Raw genomic sequence first — 16445 nt, 5'->3', positions numbered from 1 at the left:
CTGAGGTCTTACTCTTAAATAAATTACAGTGAAATATGATCACTACTGTGATTATCTAAAGGCAATTTTTCTGACTGATCCTTGTTCCCTTTCAGCTTGTTGTGTCAGAATTTATTTTTTCATTCCTCTTCTGTGTTTGAATCTCACTTGATAGTCTCAGCTAAATTTGAAGTATGGCCACAGTGAATTAAAATGCTCCTCTATCACCATGCTGAAAAAAGCAAGTAAAAATCTTACCTCCCAAATAGTATTATATCTACAGATTTCTCATTCAGAGCTGGTCGTTGTTTACTTCAGATTTTAGCAATTATTTCAGATACTGGGGAACAGTTTCACCTGACCGCTTGTTTCATTCATCTGTCCTGAATGAATATCTGAATTTACTGGTACATCTTGACGCTTCTTCAGTGTCACGATGCTCTTTGTATCTTAAGGGACTGCAAAAGATAATAGCTGAATAAATGGACTGAACTGTCCAGATGATAGCCACTGACTCACAAAATACTGCATAGGCTTTGACTTTGGAATTTGCCTAGGTGGCTAGCCAAATGAATGACCCTATGGCAAAACATGAAAAAAATAAATATCATAGTCTTGTTGGACAGTACTGCAGAAGGACTCACAGAAGGCTTACTGGGACTGTATCTATGCTTGTCTCTTCTCTTCTCTAGAGACAACTTCCATTCATCATCCTCAATTTGTGTATCTTTAAAGTGGGGTTCTCTTTGAAAGCATTTGATACAACCAGAACAATAAGGGTAAACAAGAAAAGCGTAAACATCCTCCAGATATATACCAAAGAGATTCCCGTTACAGAATTAAGGGAAGAATAAAAGGCTCATGCTAGAGGGTTTGTCATGAAGATCTTATTTACATAAAAAGCACTTATTATACAATATATGCAAATAATAACAAAATCCAGATTCAGAGAAATCAGTGGAGAATTTCTCAATTCTTTCTTTTACACATCTATAAAGGAAACATTTTCTTTCAGTCAGTACATACACCTTTGGGGCTGCAGTAGTTCCAGTACCATTGAAAGAAGAGATGTGATAATCATTTGCTCAGTTCTTTCAAGCCCTTTCCGTCCACTTGCATGTCACTTAGCATGAGATTAGTTAATGGATAACAGTGCCACTGCCTGAAGTACAGCTGGGTAGAAGTGGCAGAAGATTGTCTAATTTCTAAGGGGTTGGTTTAGCCTTAAAAATATCACTCCGTTTCTGCACTGTACAAGACAGATGGGTTATTTGTACAATTAGGCCTTAAGTGTTAAGTTCTTCTCTTGATTAAAATGCCCAAGTCCTCTATTGCCAACTACCATTTAAGTTGTGTGCATTTAGTACAGGGAAGAATATACCCTTAAGTGTTTAATAATGTGTTTTTCAGACAGCTGGGGAAAGAATGGTAGAACACTGCACATTTCTGTCCCACGTTATTTCTGCTTTTAATTTGGGAAATAGAGGCATTTATGGATCATAAGCAAACTTACTTGTGTTTACCAAAACCTCACATCTCATCAAGATCCCGGCCCTGCTCCATCCGTGAGCAGGCTAGAGTTTTTGGGTTAGACAGCTTTCCACATTATTTATTACGCTGTCGATTTTCACGCTGTTCTCTTTAACTAAAATCAGGACACCTCAGCCACCAACGGCGAGATGTCGGGTGTCCTGGAGCGCCTGAGCCCTTCCTGGGCCTACAGAGTTCAGACATGTCTTACTGGGTGTCCCTGCCCAGGTGGCGGCAGCAGGGGCTGTGGGGCGGCCACTGTGAGGAGAGGCCGGGGCTGCCCCGTGCCGGACACAGCCGGTTCCAGCTGGATCCAACCCACCCACCCCAGGGCACGGCTGAGCCCCTCGGCCACCATGGCGGCGCCTCGGGGAAAGGGTAAAATGCTGCAACAACAGTGAGGAGTGTCATGGTTTGTGCTGGGCTGGACACTAAAATGAATGACAGGTGCTCCCTTTAACCTCTCCGTTCTTCAGAGAAGAGAGAGCATCTCCCTCCAGAGGAGAGGAGAGAAAATGAGACTCAAGAGTTGAAAAGAAGTAAGCACAAATTGAAAAGGAGGAATTAAGGGGCTGTATTACCACAGTACCACCCAGCGTTATGCATGCTCCTCCATACATGTTTTGCAATGGTGCAGACACAGCTATTGTAAACTGTGATTTAATCTGCTGCTGCTATTTTGAACTTGTCAGTGATCTCCTTTTGATCAAGACCAACTGTTGCATTCTTTGATATTCAACCTTCGTGAATGAACTTGAAGAAAAACAGAGGGGCACTGCTATACTCTAGGAGAAGCGATAGTGTTTTGCTCTGAGGAAGGTGCCAGTTCTTTTGGGATCTTGGTAAGAAAGGCACCAACACTCGAAGATGGTTAGATGGTTCATTGAGAATGGAAATTAAAGAAAAGGTGAGAGCAATCTAATGTCCCTCTTGAAGCTGGGAAGCACAGCTGTTGCGAAGTCAGATGAGCCTCTCCTTGTGGGTCACGGCATGCTGCACGGCATTCCGGTCCATGGTGGGGTTTGCCATCTCTGTGTTCACTGGCACTCTTTGGTGGAGACTCACTGGCCACTGACAGCTGTCAAGTCTGGCATTGGGACTCAGCTTTGATAAGTCCCTTGGACGGTGCGCTCCACTTCTCTCATCTCAACCAAGGTATGGTTCCAAAAGAGGTGCATATATTAACTGAAGTGCACAAGATAAGGCACTATACATATGATTGAATATATATTGAATACGTGCAAATCGGTTACTTATGCATTTATTATGTATACCTTGATTACTTATGCCATTGTATAAAGCAGTTGCATGATATCCGTGGTGAAGAGGCATACACGTGAGTAATTATGGATTCCTCTGTTGGTGAGCACTTCCAGGTTCTTCAGAGTGCACCTGTATATGTGGGACAGCAGCAAGCACAGGGATCTCCAACTCCTCGTGCAGTAACCTTCCAGCCACCTCACTACAGATAGGAAAGCCTGCATGGAGCAGTTGTTAATGGATATTAGTGACATTTCTTATCATCTGATACGTTCAGGACAGCCTCCTAGATCCCAAAGCAATGACAGTCTCCAAGCGATGGTGTTTCTATGCTAGTTGGTTAGATGGTTAGACTTCAGTTACAGTAAAATAAGACAGAAAATCCCAGGGTTGGTTGGACTGGATTGGGAACCTAAGTATACTGACTATGAAAAGAAATGCCTAAAGAATGAAACCCTCAAGGGAGACAAGTTGATCTTCGGTAAGGAAAAAAGCACTTCTCAATATAGTCCCTCTTCCGAGGTCTCTGCTCTAATTGAGCAAGCAGTTTCATTACATTTTCACCAGATTAAGTTTTTATTTATTAATTGGTTTAGGTTTCAGACCAGAATTCTCTACCAAAGCTGAACTACCGAAAGCAGAATATATGTATCACTGTCACATTTTTCCTTGTGTCAGTTTCAATTGCAATTGATTTCCAATTCTGATTTGCTTTGCTGCCCGTGCTCTTGACAGGAGTATTTGGTACAGCTCCATGCTTTCCTGACACATATTAGCCAATGACCTCAATATTTAAGATGAGGCTTGAGTACCTTTGCCATGGCCACTAAGAAATGAGTGAAGAATTCCCTGCCCCATCACATCCGATCAGCTACCTCTTTACCCAGATTGAAAAGTAGGCCAGAGACATCCACATTTTTCCAGGCCTTACAGAAGACCTAAATGAGCTTTGAAAAACTCCTGCTGTTTTGACAACGCCTTGGCACGCTTGCTGTGAAAAAGTACACTTACAAGGTACCATTGTGTAGTATAGTCCTTGCCAGAAAATGCGATCTGATGTGAGCAGGCCCTGGCACTTGGGGAAATGCAAGAATGCATCGAGCTAATGATGAATATTGTAATTTTGCCAAGTTTGGTTTTTTTTTTTTCCCCCATGCATTCAGTTTTTAAAGAAAGAACAAACTGACCTCTCTCAGTTCAGACAGAAACGATTTTCAGTACTGGATCCAGAGGAATTAAACTTGTTTAGAAACATAATTGTGAATTAGTAGCCTACTTAATCACTTATGTACAGATTGGAATAATTTTCAAAAGGCTATTAATTATCAAATCATATGCACCATGGCAGTCAACAGATTTACATCAAGATTTTCAAGTTACAACATCTGATTTTTAGAAGCAGACTGTTAGATATTTAAGGGGCACTCCTCATTCCTAACTGTCCTTTGATGTGTAGCTTCTGACTTTTCCCCTCCCTTCAAATGAAGCTTTTCAAGCTTTCCGTTTTGCTGCTTTTTTTTTTTTTTTTTTTTTTTTCCCCTGCAAGAAGGACCCAAGCAGCAGCACTTTGCTACAGTGCATTGACTGACCTGTAGGGGAAAAGCAATTCCTCCCCTTTCTCCTTACTTTGAACGCTAGTTGGTTTACCCTCGACAAAACACAACAAACCGTGGAAGCATAAAATAGTCATCTCCCTTTAAGACAACTGTAGCTTTACGAGCAGTAAGACCTTACACACATCACCATATGTGCCAGGGTACCTATGCACGAGGAGAAACCAGAGGGCAGCATGACATCTCTTTATACTGTGCGTTTACATCAAACTCAATCACTGCAACTGCTTCCGTTTTTCATGGGATTTTGCACCTTTAGCATAGTAAACGGTGGTAGGCAGGGAGCATCCTTCAAGATGGAGCATCATATGAATGTATGCCAGAATAACAGCATTAAACGCTGTTGTCTGGTGCAAGCCCCTTACCCTCCCCCTGTTGAACAATAAAGCCCCTCTGGTAATACACATCCTGACTGTGACTGATCATATTTGTCATTTGAAACATTGCTTCAGAGGGGCTTTGCGCTGCTTAAGGGGTCATTTGTAGACAGAAGAAGAAAGGAGTAAGGTCTATATTTAAATCTGCTTAACCAGCAGACTTCAGTGTTCAGTTTTGCTGCTCTTTTACTCACAAAATTCAAGCAGCGTTTCTAAACTGGTCCTGTTTTACTTCAAAGCAGGACAACTGCCATCATTCAGAGAATTCCTTTCAGCGAAGTAACACCTCCATAATTCAAAGCTACTTGATAGGCAGTCTTCAAAATTACAGTTAAATGTGGACTCAATTATAAAGGTGTAGCTTGTACTTCAAAAAACTGGTTTTGTTTTTTTCTTTTACCGTGATAGTCCGCAGGCTGTCCACACACAGGAGAAGGTACAGAACAAATTTATGCTCGAAGCTTTGCATGTAATAGAACAGTTACGAGACAAAAAACATTCATTTTTTCCTCTTTGGTGCATATTTACAGATTAAGCATATTTCCTTCTAGTTTACTAGCAAAAATCCAAATTAAAACAAGTATCTACTAAATGTAGATTTATTCCTAGACTTTGCTCGGTGTATGCAAACAAATTGTAACGGTTTTATAAAGGTAGCCCTGTATGCATATATCAGAGCTATAGCAGAACACAAGAAGGAAAAACACATTGCAGCATCATAGCACTGTTCTGGGGTGAAGTCCATCCATAGATTTACCACAAATATGAACTCATTAATTATAACATAATTCTGCTCTACATTTTTCAAGCACTTTGAATCTGGTGATCCGGCATCAGATGGATGCTTCCACAAACCACAGGTCTGCCTGGGAACTCCATGTATAGGAAATGCCGTGAATAGGAGCTGCAGCAAACTGTCTCATAAAGACTCTCTACTATCACTTCCTGTGTTTGCTACTGTCCTCTGAAACTGTTTTGTCCTTCTCATCCTTTGCTGAATTTCCTTGTTTCCAATTCTTAATATTCACTGTTCAGTACACTTGGAATAATGCTTATTTGAAGCAAATTCTTATCTGAATTTTTTTTTTTTTCTCTCCTCCACTGAAGAAAATTTTCTGCAGTGCTCCCAATTCATCTGAAGAACTCGAACATATATATATGCTTAATTTTTTTTCACAACTCCATTTCGATATTTGGCCTTGCCCCTTATTGCAGTGCCCCAGTTCCTGCCAGTTTCACATCTTAACACAATGGCTTTGGCCAAAAAGTGACCTAACGGGAATAAATTCTTGTGATGTAAAACATTGTAATATTGAAGAGCTAAGCCCTCATCCCCGTCAACACAATAAACTCTCTTCCTTCTGTTGCAAACCTGAGCTTGTTAGCCTGTGAGCTCTACTGTCTTTTTTGCAATCCTGCTTCCCGCTGCTCAGTAGCCAAAGGATTAGCACTAAGCAAAGCATTTCAAAAGTCTTGTCAGTAAAGCTCTGGATCCAATAACAGCAAAAGCTGATGAGAAAGTTCAATCACTGCTGAACAGCAGGCCATCTACCAGGAATGCATCCATGTTTCTGCAATATACATTATTTATTTACATTCCAATTGGAGTATCAAGAGAGTGAGGCATCCAACAGCTTACATTCAACTGACTTTAGAGAGATTTCCAATCGTGTTTAAAGCCCCTCAAAACAAAGGCTTCAAGGAGCCCAATCATATGTTTTTTCCTGAAAATACTATTCCACGTTTATTTTATTTTCTGTTTGTTTTTCTCTCTGAAAATGCACATTAATTTTTTTTAATTACAATTTTACCACTTCTATGTACTCACCTGTGTAAGTGGAGGTGGGGATGGGATTATGTTCGCTTATTCTTCTTTTACAGCTTTTTACATTTTCCCTCTCAGCTCCTCCTTTACGATCAGATATTCTTTGCTTTTGCCTGTGGTGATGTTGCTGTGTGCTCTATACTTCACATTTCATGCATATTTGCCATTCAGCCCATGTTTCTAGTAACACGCTGATGTTTCGATGCAGCTACCCGGTATGCTGGGATGTATGTGGATGGAGGAAGAAGATGGAGGAAGAAGACACCAGGAAGATATGCCTGGAGTTTTTGCTGGTTCTGAGTTTACCGATGTTACACTGATCTACTATCTGTTCAACTTTTGCGTGTCTTTAAACACATTATGATCTAATTCAGTAATTTTTGTAAACCATTAAAATAGGCATTTGACCTTTTACTAATGTTTTAGAAATTTAAAACACATACTTGGTTAAGAAATTGACCGAGGGAAATGTGACTTTTGTTTCTACGTAAGGAGGTTGCTGGTAATGGCTAACAGTCATTGCTGCTTGAGATACTCAGCTTTCAGAAACCGGAGTCTGTCAGTGCTGTAAGTTCAGGACACAGCAATCTCAGCATTTCCATCCATCAGCATCCACGCGCCTCAGCATTGACCAGGCTGAGTAATTAAACGTCAGAGTCCCATCTCAGGGACTTCCATTGCTCCATATAAAGACTACCAGCGCGCCAAAAACATTTTCAACTGTATGTGCACTAATCCCTTTCTATACAGTGATCTTTAGTATTGTCAAATACATAATTTTTCATTACTAATTAAAATTATTTCTATGAGTTATATTTAGAAAGAATTATGTATGTTTCTATCTAATGAACTATACAAACATTCATTTGAAGCATCTTCTTAGATGAAGGCTACTGATGACAAAGTTTTCACAGTCTTATGAACAAGGAACTAAATGTCAAGTACAAGAAAACCTCAATATTTGGAAAAATCTTTATTCAACATTTTAATACAATATCCAACAGTAAGAAAAATAATCAAGTGATATGTATGCCGAGTTTTCCGGCAGAGATCTCAGACAAGGGATGTGGTGAAACTGATTTAGTTTACACCAAAGTTCAAAACATATTCTTATTTATTACTTTACAAATACTTATTTAGAAAAAAAATCAGTATCTATCAGAGTTGTTACAAAAATAAAAAAATAAAAACATTTCCTTCCAATGTTTTCATATACTATATACAAGAAAAGTAAAAAATATTGCCTTCAACTTAACCCCTAACATCTGTAATCATTTGGATATGGCCAGTGTCTAAATTTTTATAATATCCACTTAATAACTTGTTATAACTATTTTTTGCTTATGTGTTTATGCATAGATTCAGGCAAGCTTCCATAAGCCAGCACTGCTCTTTGGTAAACTGCTCGTTCAATTCCAAAGTTGTTTTTTTTTTTCCTACTTCTTCAAGAAAATATCCACAAATCACTTTTAATACTGGTTCTCCCTATACACCAATCAATAAAGAACATAATTTTCTGGTTTATGACATATAAACCAAGTATAATTTCTTAGAGTACCAGAAAATTATCAGAAGATATTTAGATGAAATTTTAAATGACAAATTGCATAATGTGCTACGCAGCCTTGAAAAACTGAAGACTAAAATGCCATCTACAATCAAAATAATAATCTACTTGCAAGTATTCCATCTTGCTTCTGAACTCCCTTAAAAAACAGCTGTCCTAGATATTAAGTAATTTTGCTCTGATGGAAAGCATTTGATTTGACAGGAATTTTTGCATTAACTATCATTGGAGAAACATGTCCTGAATCTGTCCTATGGACTTCTGAATGGAAATTTAAACCACTGAGCAATTTTTCTAGTCCAGCAGTGGTTTCAAGCCATGATATCACTAGCTCAGTTCCGTATCTCTAAATTTAGGCATACAATCAGATTATGTAAAACAGAAAAGGCAGATCTGGGCAGCGTAATCTGACAGTAAATTTAGCCAGATATGTGAAAGCCTTTGAAAACACAGACCCAGCTAATAAGCATGCTAACAACTCTGGTACCCAATAGGGCCACCTTAAAAATCATTACGATCTAGCAAATGTCAATATTAATTTTACAATTTTACACTACGTTACTTTTATGGTTTGACTTTAATTTTAGTGACAATTGTTACATGGTCACATTCGTAACTCCATCAAAATCTATAGCAACTGGTACAAATAGCAGTTACCCGTGCATCAATAACAGGAAGAGTTGTCTACATGTACATATCAGTGCAAAATCAAAGAAATCTCTAAAAATGGACAACCTCTCTGTCCAACTTGCTTACTGAGAACAGCAACATATGCTTGCACAAAGTAGTGTGACAGAAAGTTTACTGAAGACCTCCTTTTCCCCATCTCTGCTGACATCATTTATTTCAATACAGAAATGAACAAAGCAGCATCATTCTGACTGGATTTCTAAGTAAAACTTACCAGTTTAAAGTGACCTTATCACTGCTGCCTTTTTGAAGGACAGATAGATACTAAATTGCTTCCATCAGCCTGAGCCAAGCAGCCGCCAGTGAGCACCTCTACTTGCACTCAGACCACAAGGCTGTGTGCCAGGAAAGTACATTAAAGCATAATTCCCATTCCCATTAATATACAAACTAAAACTTCATACACACAAGTTGAATTCCTAAGAAAGGACCAAAGATTTTTTTTATATGGTCTCTGATCCCCAAACCCCTCAAAATTGGATTCTTACTGGATTACTTCCTATTAGCCACAACACATCACTATACAACATCTTCAGCAACTGTAGTGTCAAAAATTTGGTAATAAACTTGATGTTTCGTTGCATCGCTGACATTATAGGACTTGATGAAGCATTCCAGCCATGGCAAGTCATCTACAAACAAAACCCAAATTATTGTTTAATACTCATTTCTAACTTTCATAGGAGAGAAGTATAAGTTGAGCGGGATCTCAACTAGGATATCTAAATGTATCTAAATGTATAGAACAGTTAATAGGGAGAAAAATGAATTACTAATTTTGAAATTCCAATTTGTATCTTAAAATTTCCCACACTATTTGAAATGGTGTTCAGTGATAAACTTCCAAGCCTCCCCCCGGCCCCAGCACCCCCACAAAACACTTGGTACCAGTAGCTGTACCACAGTATAGTGCATATAAAGACTTTCCAATAATAAAAACTCATCCCCATGTGTCTCAACGAGACAATTTCATTGGTCTCAAAGAGAACATCCTTCACACCCTTTACAATAGGGCCACTTTTTATAAGCATGGTAAAGACTCCAGTGTGGTTGTGGTGGTCACTGACAGCCATGAACTTTGAGGGAGTTTGCTCCAGAGGTCGGAGCTGCGGCAGAGATACGTATCTATGTTGGATGTTTGGACAGAGCTACTTTCTGCCACAACAGAAATACTGCCCAAACCCCTCTGTGACTGGATTTGGGTTAAGGTTTTGCTGTAGCAAGGGATGCTCTGAATCAGCATGTGCATTCAAAAGTAGAATCTCACCCAAAGCATGTGCCATACGCTGAATTCCCTTTCAGTTTTCCCTAATGTGCTGTGACATTTGGTACAAGGGTCTTCTGGTTAACTTCCATATGAATAAAAATGACATGTTACCGCCTGCATAGACGTGACTGTATTCACACATCACTGCATGCTACATGAAAATTTACTGAACAATTACTTTTCTTTCTCAAAAGGGAGTTCTACTATTGAAGAAATATATCAAAACAAATTAATTGGAACTCTCCTAACAGACTCCTGCATTTCTCGGGTTTGAGTTTTGCCCATGCGTAAGTTGAATTCTAAGACACTGCATATGCAATAGCAGATTGAAATACCCATTCCCTTCCCATCCCCCTTTTAAAATAATGGCAAGCTGACCTAATTTTCTTCCTGGAGGACAGAGCGTATTCATGGTCATCTGCATCTTTTGCTGAAGAAAATTATTAGTTAAGATTTCAGAGGCAGGAATTTGGAAAAACTTTTCCTGGAAGAGAACAAAAAAGTATGAGGAGTTGGAAGTGGGGTAAAAAATCATTAGCCAGAACCGTGACCGCCTGTTCTTTTTAAGGAACTTAAAATTATTCAGATAGGTAACAAAACAGAAGAACAGTTTTATTTCTAAACCTGTTCAGATACAGAAAAAACCCAAACATTCTAAAAATGTTAGTAGTCTGTATTTCAGTACCCCTGAGTATTCAGGGACTACAGCCACCCAGAAAGCACATACATAGGCCTGTACATATAACCAGCAGATATTCCTCATAAACCTCCATAACGTTACGGCCGGAGAGGATTGTCAGTCCTTCTCAACAGTCCTTCACTGCAGTGAGCAGAACGTTTTGAGAGGAGCAAAGTCACCTGAAAACAAGGGGGCACTGCAACCTGGGTTCGTACAAGTGGAACTCCCTTAGTTTGAGTTTCATTTTTTGATAGTTTGAGAAACAAAAGAGAAAGGCTTATACTGTGGAACACATTTCTGAATGGAGGTGTAAAATAAAGAATAGAACACTGAAACGTTAAATAAACCTTTTCTGCATATTTTTAAACCATATACAGTGAGCATGACTGACAAAACTCCCATTTTATTCTTTCCAAGTTTGTTACCTGATTTTGTACCTCTAAAGGCTCATCAGCTTCTGCCTTCTGAAAGTAAGCTAAGGTTTTTGATGGCAATTCCTTCTTTTTGTTAAAAGATACAAATACAGAATAATCTGCCTTTGTATAATTTTTGTATGACATGTTTAACGCAAATGATCAGAAGTTAGAGGATAATCCAGCAGAAAAATCGGCACGGATAACTACTTTTTCCTCTCACTCTTCCAATTCTTCTTCTGACTATAAAACTTTTCAATTTTTTTTCCTTCAATTACTTTTCCTATAATGAAGAGAAGAAAGAGAAGAACTGAGAGCATTCCTACAGAGGTGCGACTGGAAGCTAGTGTAAAGTTGCACTTCAAAGTAGCCCAGTTCCTTCTCAGGTGGTGCTGAAGGACCGGAGTTTAGGCTTGGAAGGTATTGGCTTGTCTTTGAAGTACCACCAGCAGGAACGCTAGCAGCTGGCACTTCAGAAGAAAGTCTGCTTTTTTTCCTGCAGCTAAGATGTAGTACTGAGTAGTATCTGATAAGAATCGGAGCTACCCTGAAGTAGAGATTTTTGGAATTCTGCATCAAGAGATGTTTAAAATCTTTTCCCCCACCTTGCTTTCTGCTGTTTAGTTTCTTGGTATAAAAAGGAAAAAGGACAGTAGAAGGAAAAGATGACTATCTGAAATGGGGATTACAGTCTTTGACATCCTTTGCTGCTTATACACTGTGTATTTTAAAAAAACACACTTAAATATTTTCCAATGTTATTTTTGCTTACAGTCTTAAAGACGAAAGAGTATTCCCTTCAAAGTCCCATTCAAAGTCATTTAGTACAATGGTGGAAAATATGCAGATATATATACACATTGGGGAGGGAAATCCCACTAAAATGTTTCTCTGTCCCGTTTTGGACAAAGTTGTAACTCTGAAATGCCACTACACTGACTATTTTCTGCTTGGGTAGATAGATTACTCCAAATGTGTACTGTGAGATCCTGATATTCCCAGCTATGAATTGCTGGAATAAGAAAACACACAAAGGCATGATAGAATGTAACGCTAATCTGTTTTAGATTATAATTCTCTTCTTTACCAAGTTCTCATTTTTTTTTATTACTTTCCCTTTTCAAAATGGTTGACATACCATCTCAAAATTCAGGGTAATAACTAAAATGGGTGTGTGCAGACGTGTCTAAAAAACAAAACAAAAAAAGCCTTTAGCCCTAAACTGGAGATGTAGGAAGCAATGACCAGGTCTTGCCAGTCAAAAATCCTCCACCTTCAGCATCACAAAAAATTATAACTCAAACCATCCTTGTGCATCAAACTGCTAATCTAATAATAAAGCTTATGAATTAGAGTAAAAAGGAAATAAATAAAAAAATAATGCTGAAGAGTAGTTTGCTGTCAAAATGGGAGATGTCCAAAGTGAATTCTGCAGGGGATTGTCCTAAATCTGGTGACTTTGAGAATTTCCAATAATGACATGCTTTATGGAACAGCAAATAGGCCCACTATGTTTACAGACAAAACCAAGCTGGGGGAACTGCAAGTATACAGGACTAAAGAATTAGAATTAATTTTTGACAAACTTGAGAGCTATTCGGACGAAAACCCGCTGCCTCCCCACACTTTCCACCAGATAAGTGTATAAAATATTGCTTTTATTCAAGCCAAATAAACTGCTCAAACAAAGAATGAGGAATAATTTCTTAAAGATGTGGTTCTACTCAGAGATGAAGGGATTACACCATGAATCAGTAAGCAAGAAATCAGGTGATCACCATACTGGTTTATAGAGATAGAAGCACTATCTGGCAATGTCATTCTAGTGTACTGTTTTAGCACTTCAAGGAAGATGTGGGCCACATGGGAAGAATCCAGAAGAACAACAGTGAGGATGGTCAGAGTTTTCAAAGAACTCTGATGTGGAAGAAAAAAATTCTGATCTTAAAAAAAACACTTATATGGAAGAACATAGAATGAACAGTGGGTTTTTAGCCTTCAGAAGATAAAATCATTATACAGCGTGTAGTGACAGGAAAGCCACCCGTTCTTCAGTGTCTTAAGTTGCTTCAGAGAAAACTGAAGATAGGCTCATTCTAAGGTTAGCAAAGTAGTTGAATAAACTGCTTCTGGAATCCCAGACAAATATCTGTACAGCTATAGCTGAGTCCTGCCTAGGTTCAGGGGAAGGAAGGCCTCTTCTACCTCATGGTCATACGAAACAAGAATCAAGAATTACTGAATGGGTAGATTCTACTGAGAGTTAAAAAAAAAAAAAAACAGGTAATGAGATTTTGAGCTAATCCGTAAGTTACCTGAATAAATCCTGAAACACTGCCATCATTCACACAGTGTTCAGGCTGCATAATTTAACATTGCCAATAAAAGAGAAATTCAGCCATGGAAATGTAAAAAAGTCTATTGAAATACCAAATAATCTATCCACAAGCTTCAGTTTTGTCTTTATGCTTTGATATTCTATACTCTGCTATTTTATTGAAAAATTACATTCTGTGCATCTTCATTAATAGACAGTATTAATAACAGTACAGCACTTGTAACTGTCCCCGCAAAACACTGCAGGTAACATAGAATGAGTATTTCTGTACCTACATTTGCTATTTCAAAACCAAATAAAATCCAAACCCACATAATCTGTATAGTCTACCTTTACCTAGATTTACTTACGTAATCAAAAAGGTATGCATTTAGTGCTCCTGTTCCATCAACCAGTGTAAACTTCATAATAAAAACATACTGGAGTGGCACAATACCTAAAGCTGAAGAAAAAAAATATTGATCTGTTTCTTAAGAGTGAACATGCAAGACAGACCATAACAACTCAAGCTGACTATATCCCTCCTTTAATAGTAACTGACTTTGAATACTGTAATTAAAAGCATAAATTGACAGGCCAGAAAATAGAGACTCTGAATAGCAAAATGTGGTTTGCATTTTAAGAGCGCATTGCAATTTGCCTACAAACACTTTAGTAGATAAGTCTATAAAAATGCATAAGGATTTTTAAGTACTTATTCTCATTCTAGTAAAAGAAATGCTGGTATTTGCTTAGATCATAGATCCTACCTTGGTAGGATTCTCCTACTCCTTTTCTTTTCCCCATGGAAGATTAAAGGAGACTTGCTCTTAATTCAGTGAAAATAAGATTTCATTCCACCTGAAAACACATCTTCTGAGGAAACCAATTTGTTTCATATGATGTAGTAAAAGCTACCAGGCACAGTCTTATTCAGAAAAACTTATGTTGGAATATTTTCAGAACTGCCAGCAAAGTAAATGCCTATAGTCATTCTCTCACTGGCAGCAGTACTGTTGTGCTGCAAATATATTATATCTTAAACATACAAAGTTACTTCAACTCTGCATCAGTCTTTTCTGGGTACATTTACTTAAACTGGTGAGTCATTTTACGTACGACTGATCTGATATATTTGCAGGTTATCTTTTAGTCTGAAAATATAGATGGTAAAAGAATAATATACATAAATAATTTAAATGCCAGAAAGCATTTAATGAATATAGTTTTAATTTTGAGAATGAAATGTCAATTGCAGGTGCTGTAACACTGCCAGTTATATATCACTTTACATTTATTTAATAAAATATAATCCTGGCAGTTTAAGAGAACCACTGTATTGCTCAAATATTTTTTTTTCTTTTATAAAGTCTTTACCAAGCTTAGATATCGCTAAATATTCAAACTTAATATATTAGAACATGAATTGATAAACATGAAAATATCCTTTTTCCTTAATGTGTTGTGAAGTTTTAAGCTCCATTTTACCTCCAGCATTTGAATGTGTTGATTATATGAAGTAACACAAGGAACACTCAAAGCATGGAACACGCACGTATATATTGTAGTATATTTCCTTTCATCGAATATTATTTCATGCAGACTCTCGCGAATACGCTTAGCATTGATAAAGCTTACAGAAGATGAAAGTCTAACTTGTATTAGTCATAATGTAAGACTCTCTTTAGTTCAGGTCAGAAAAACTGTACCTTCAAAAGGAAAAGCAAGACTAACTTCTAGGACTGAAAGCATGGACACAGTTTAAAAAGGACATCTGCAGCCACAAATTCATCACTCCAGTACTACGATAGGTGTTACTAGTGACATCTATGGTAAAAGAAACTATTCAACATATAAAATCCTTTAATTCATACTGTAATGGTTTAAAAAGTAAGTATGTTCCTTCAGCTGGTCAAAGCTGAATAAATTTTACAGCTTTATATTCAAGCATAACCATAAATTACACACTTTCTGTATGAAACTGGAGCACAGAAATCAAACTATTTCATATAAACACTTCGGAATCAAGGCAAAAAACTATTTCAGGACAATATCATGTCAGCTGACCTTGTGCTATTTCAGTCGGTTCCCATGACGGTCGCTGTTCTGCTGCAATGGAACTTAGACCCTTGATGGGCTTTGGAGTTGAACACTGCTTGCACCTAACATTTAAAACAAGATACTGAAATTAACGAAACGCTGATTTATTTATACTAGAAGCTTTCTCCACAGAAAAAAAAAAAAATTTCTGATTTCTTTACTCAGTGGGAGTGCAAAAGTATTTCTGTTGCTGTTTAAAATAACTATTTTATCAGAGACACAAGCTTTAGACCACATCAAAACTCTTAATGCTGCTTTTCAATTATCCCCAAGAAGAAATAAATTATTTTGGTCTGCAAAAGCCCACCTCAGTGAATAGAAAGGAGGAAAACTGTACATCAAGGCTGAGAGAGCTGGGGTTCTTCAGCCTGAAGAATAGAAGGCTCAGGGGAGACCTTATTGCAGTCTTTCAATATGCAAAGGGGACTTATAAGAAAGATGGAGAGAGACTTTTTACCACGGTCCACACTGACAGGACAAGGGGCAATGGTTTTAAACAGAAAGAGGGTCAATTTAGATTGTACATAAGGAAGAAATTCCTTACTATGAGGGTGGTGAGACACTGGCACAGGTTGCCCAGAGAAGTAGCGGATGCCCCATCCCTGGAAGGGTTCAAGGTCAGGTTGGATGGGGCTTTGAGCAACTTGATTTAGGTGAAAGATGTCCCCGCCCATGGCAGGGGGAGTTGGACTAGATGATCTTTGAAGGTCCCTTCCAGCTCAAACCATTCTATGATTCTAAGATCACCACATTGCTAAACACATATTCATATGTCACTACTTTGTTGTTTAGCAATATAAAAAACATCTCACTTTGTAAAAGCAGGAA

General features: G+C 38.0%; 1 protein-coding gene across 1 annotated transcript in view; it reads right to left on the bottom strand.

The window, feature by feature from the left end:
• Window positions 1-9360: 9360 nt before the first annotated feature.
• The window catches only part of POT1 (protection of telomeres 1), a 64672-nt gene continuing 57587 nt past the window's right edge, over window positions 9361-16445 (bottom strand). The window contains exons 16-19 of the mRNA XM_009883657.1: window positions 15585-15679; window positions 13889-13980; window positions 10487-10592; window positions 9361-9473 (exon numbers count right to left, since the gene is read on the bottom strand). Coding sequence (XP_009881959.1) covers window positions 9361-9473; window positions 10487-10592; window positions 13889-13980; window positions 15585-15679 — 406 coding nt within the window. The remainder of the gene's footprint in view (window positions 9474-10486; window positions 10593-13888; window positions 13981-15584; window positions 15680-16445) is intronic.

The sequence above is a fragment of the Charadrius vociferus genome, unplaced genomic scaffold, assembly GCF_000708025.1.
Source record: "Charadrius vociferus isolate BGI_N301 unplaced genomic scaffold, ASM70802v2 scaffold43, whole genome shotgun sequence".
Lineage (NCBI taxonomy): Eukaryota > Metazoa > Chordata > Aves > Charadriiformes > Charadriidae > Charadrius > Charadrius vociferus.
This window is presented reverse-complemented; position numbering and strand designations above follow the sequence as displayed.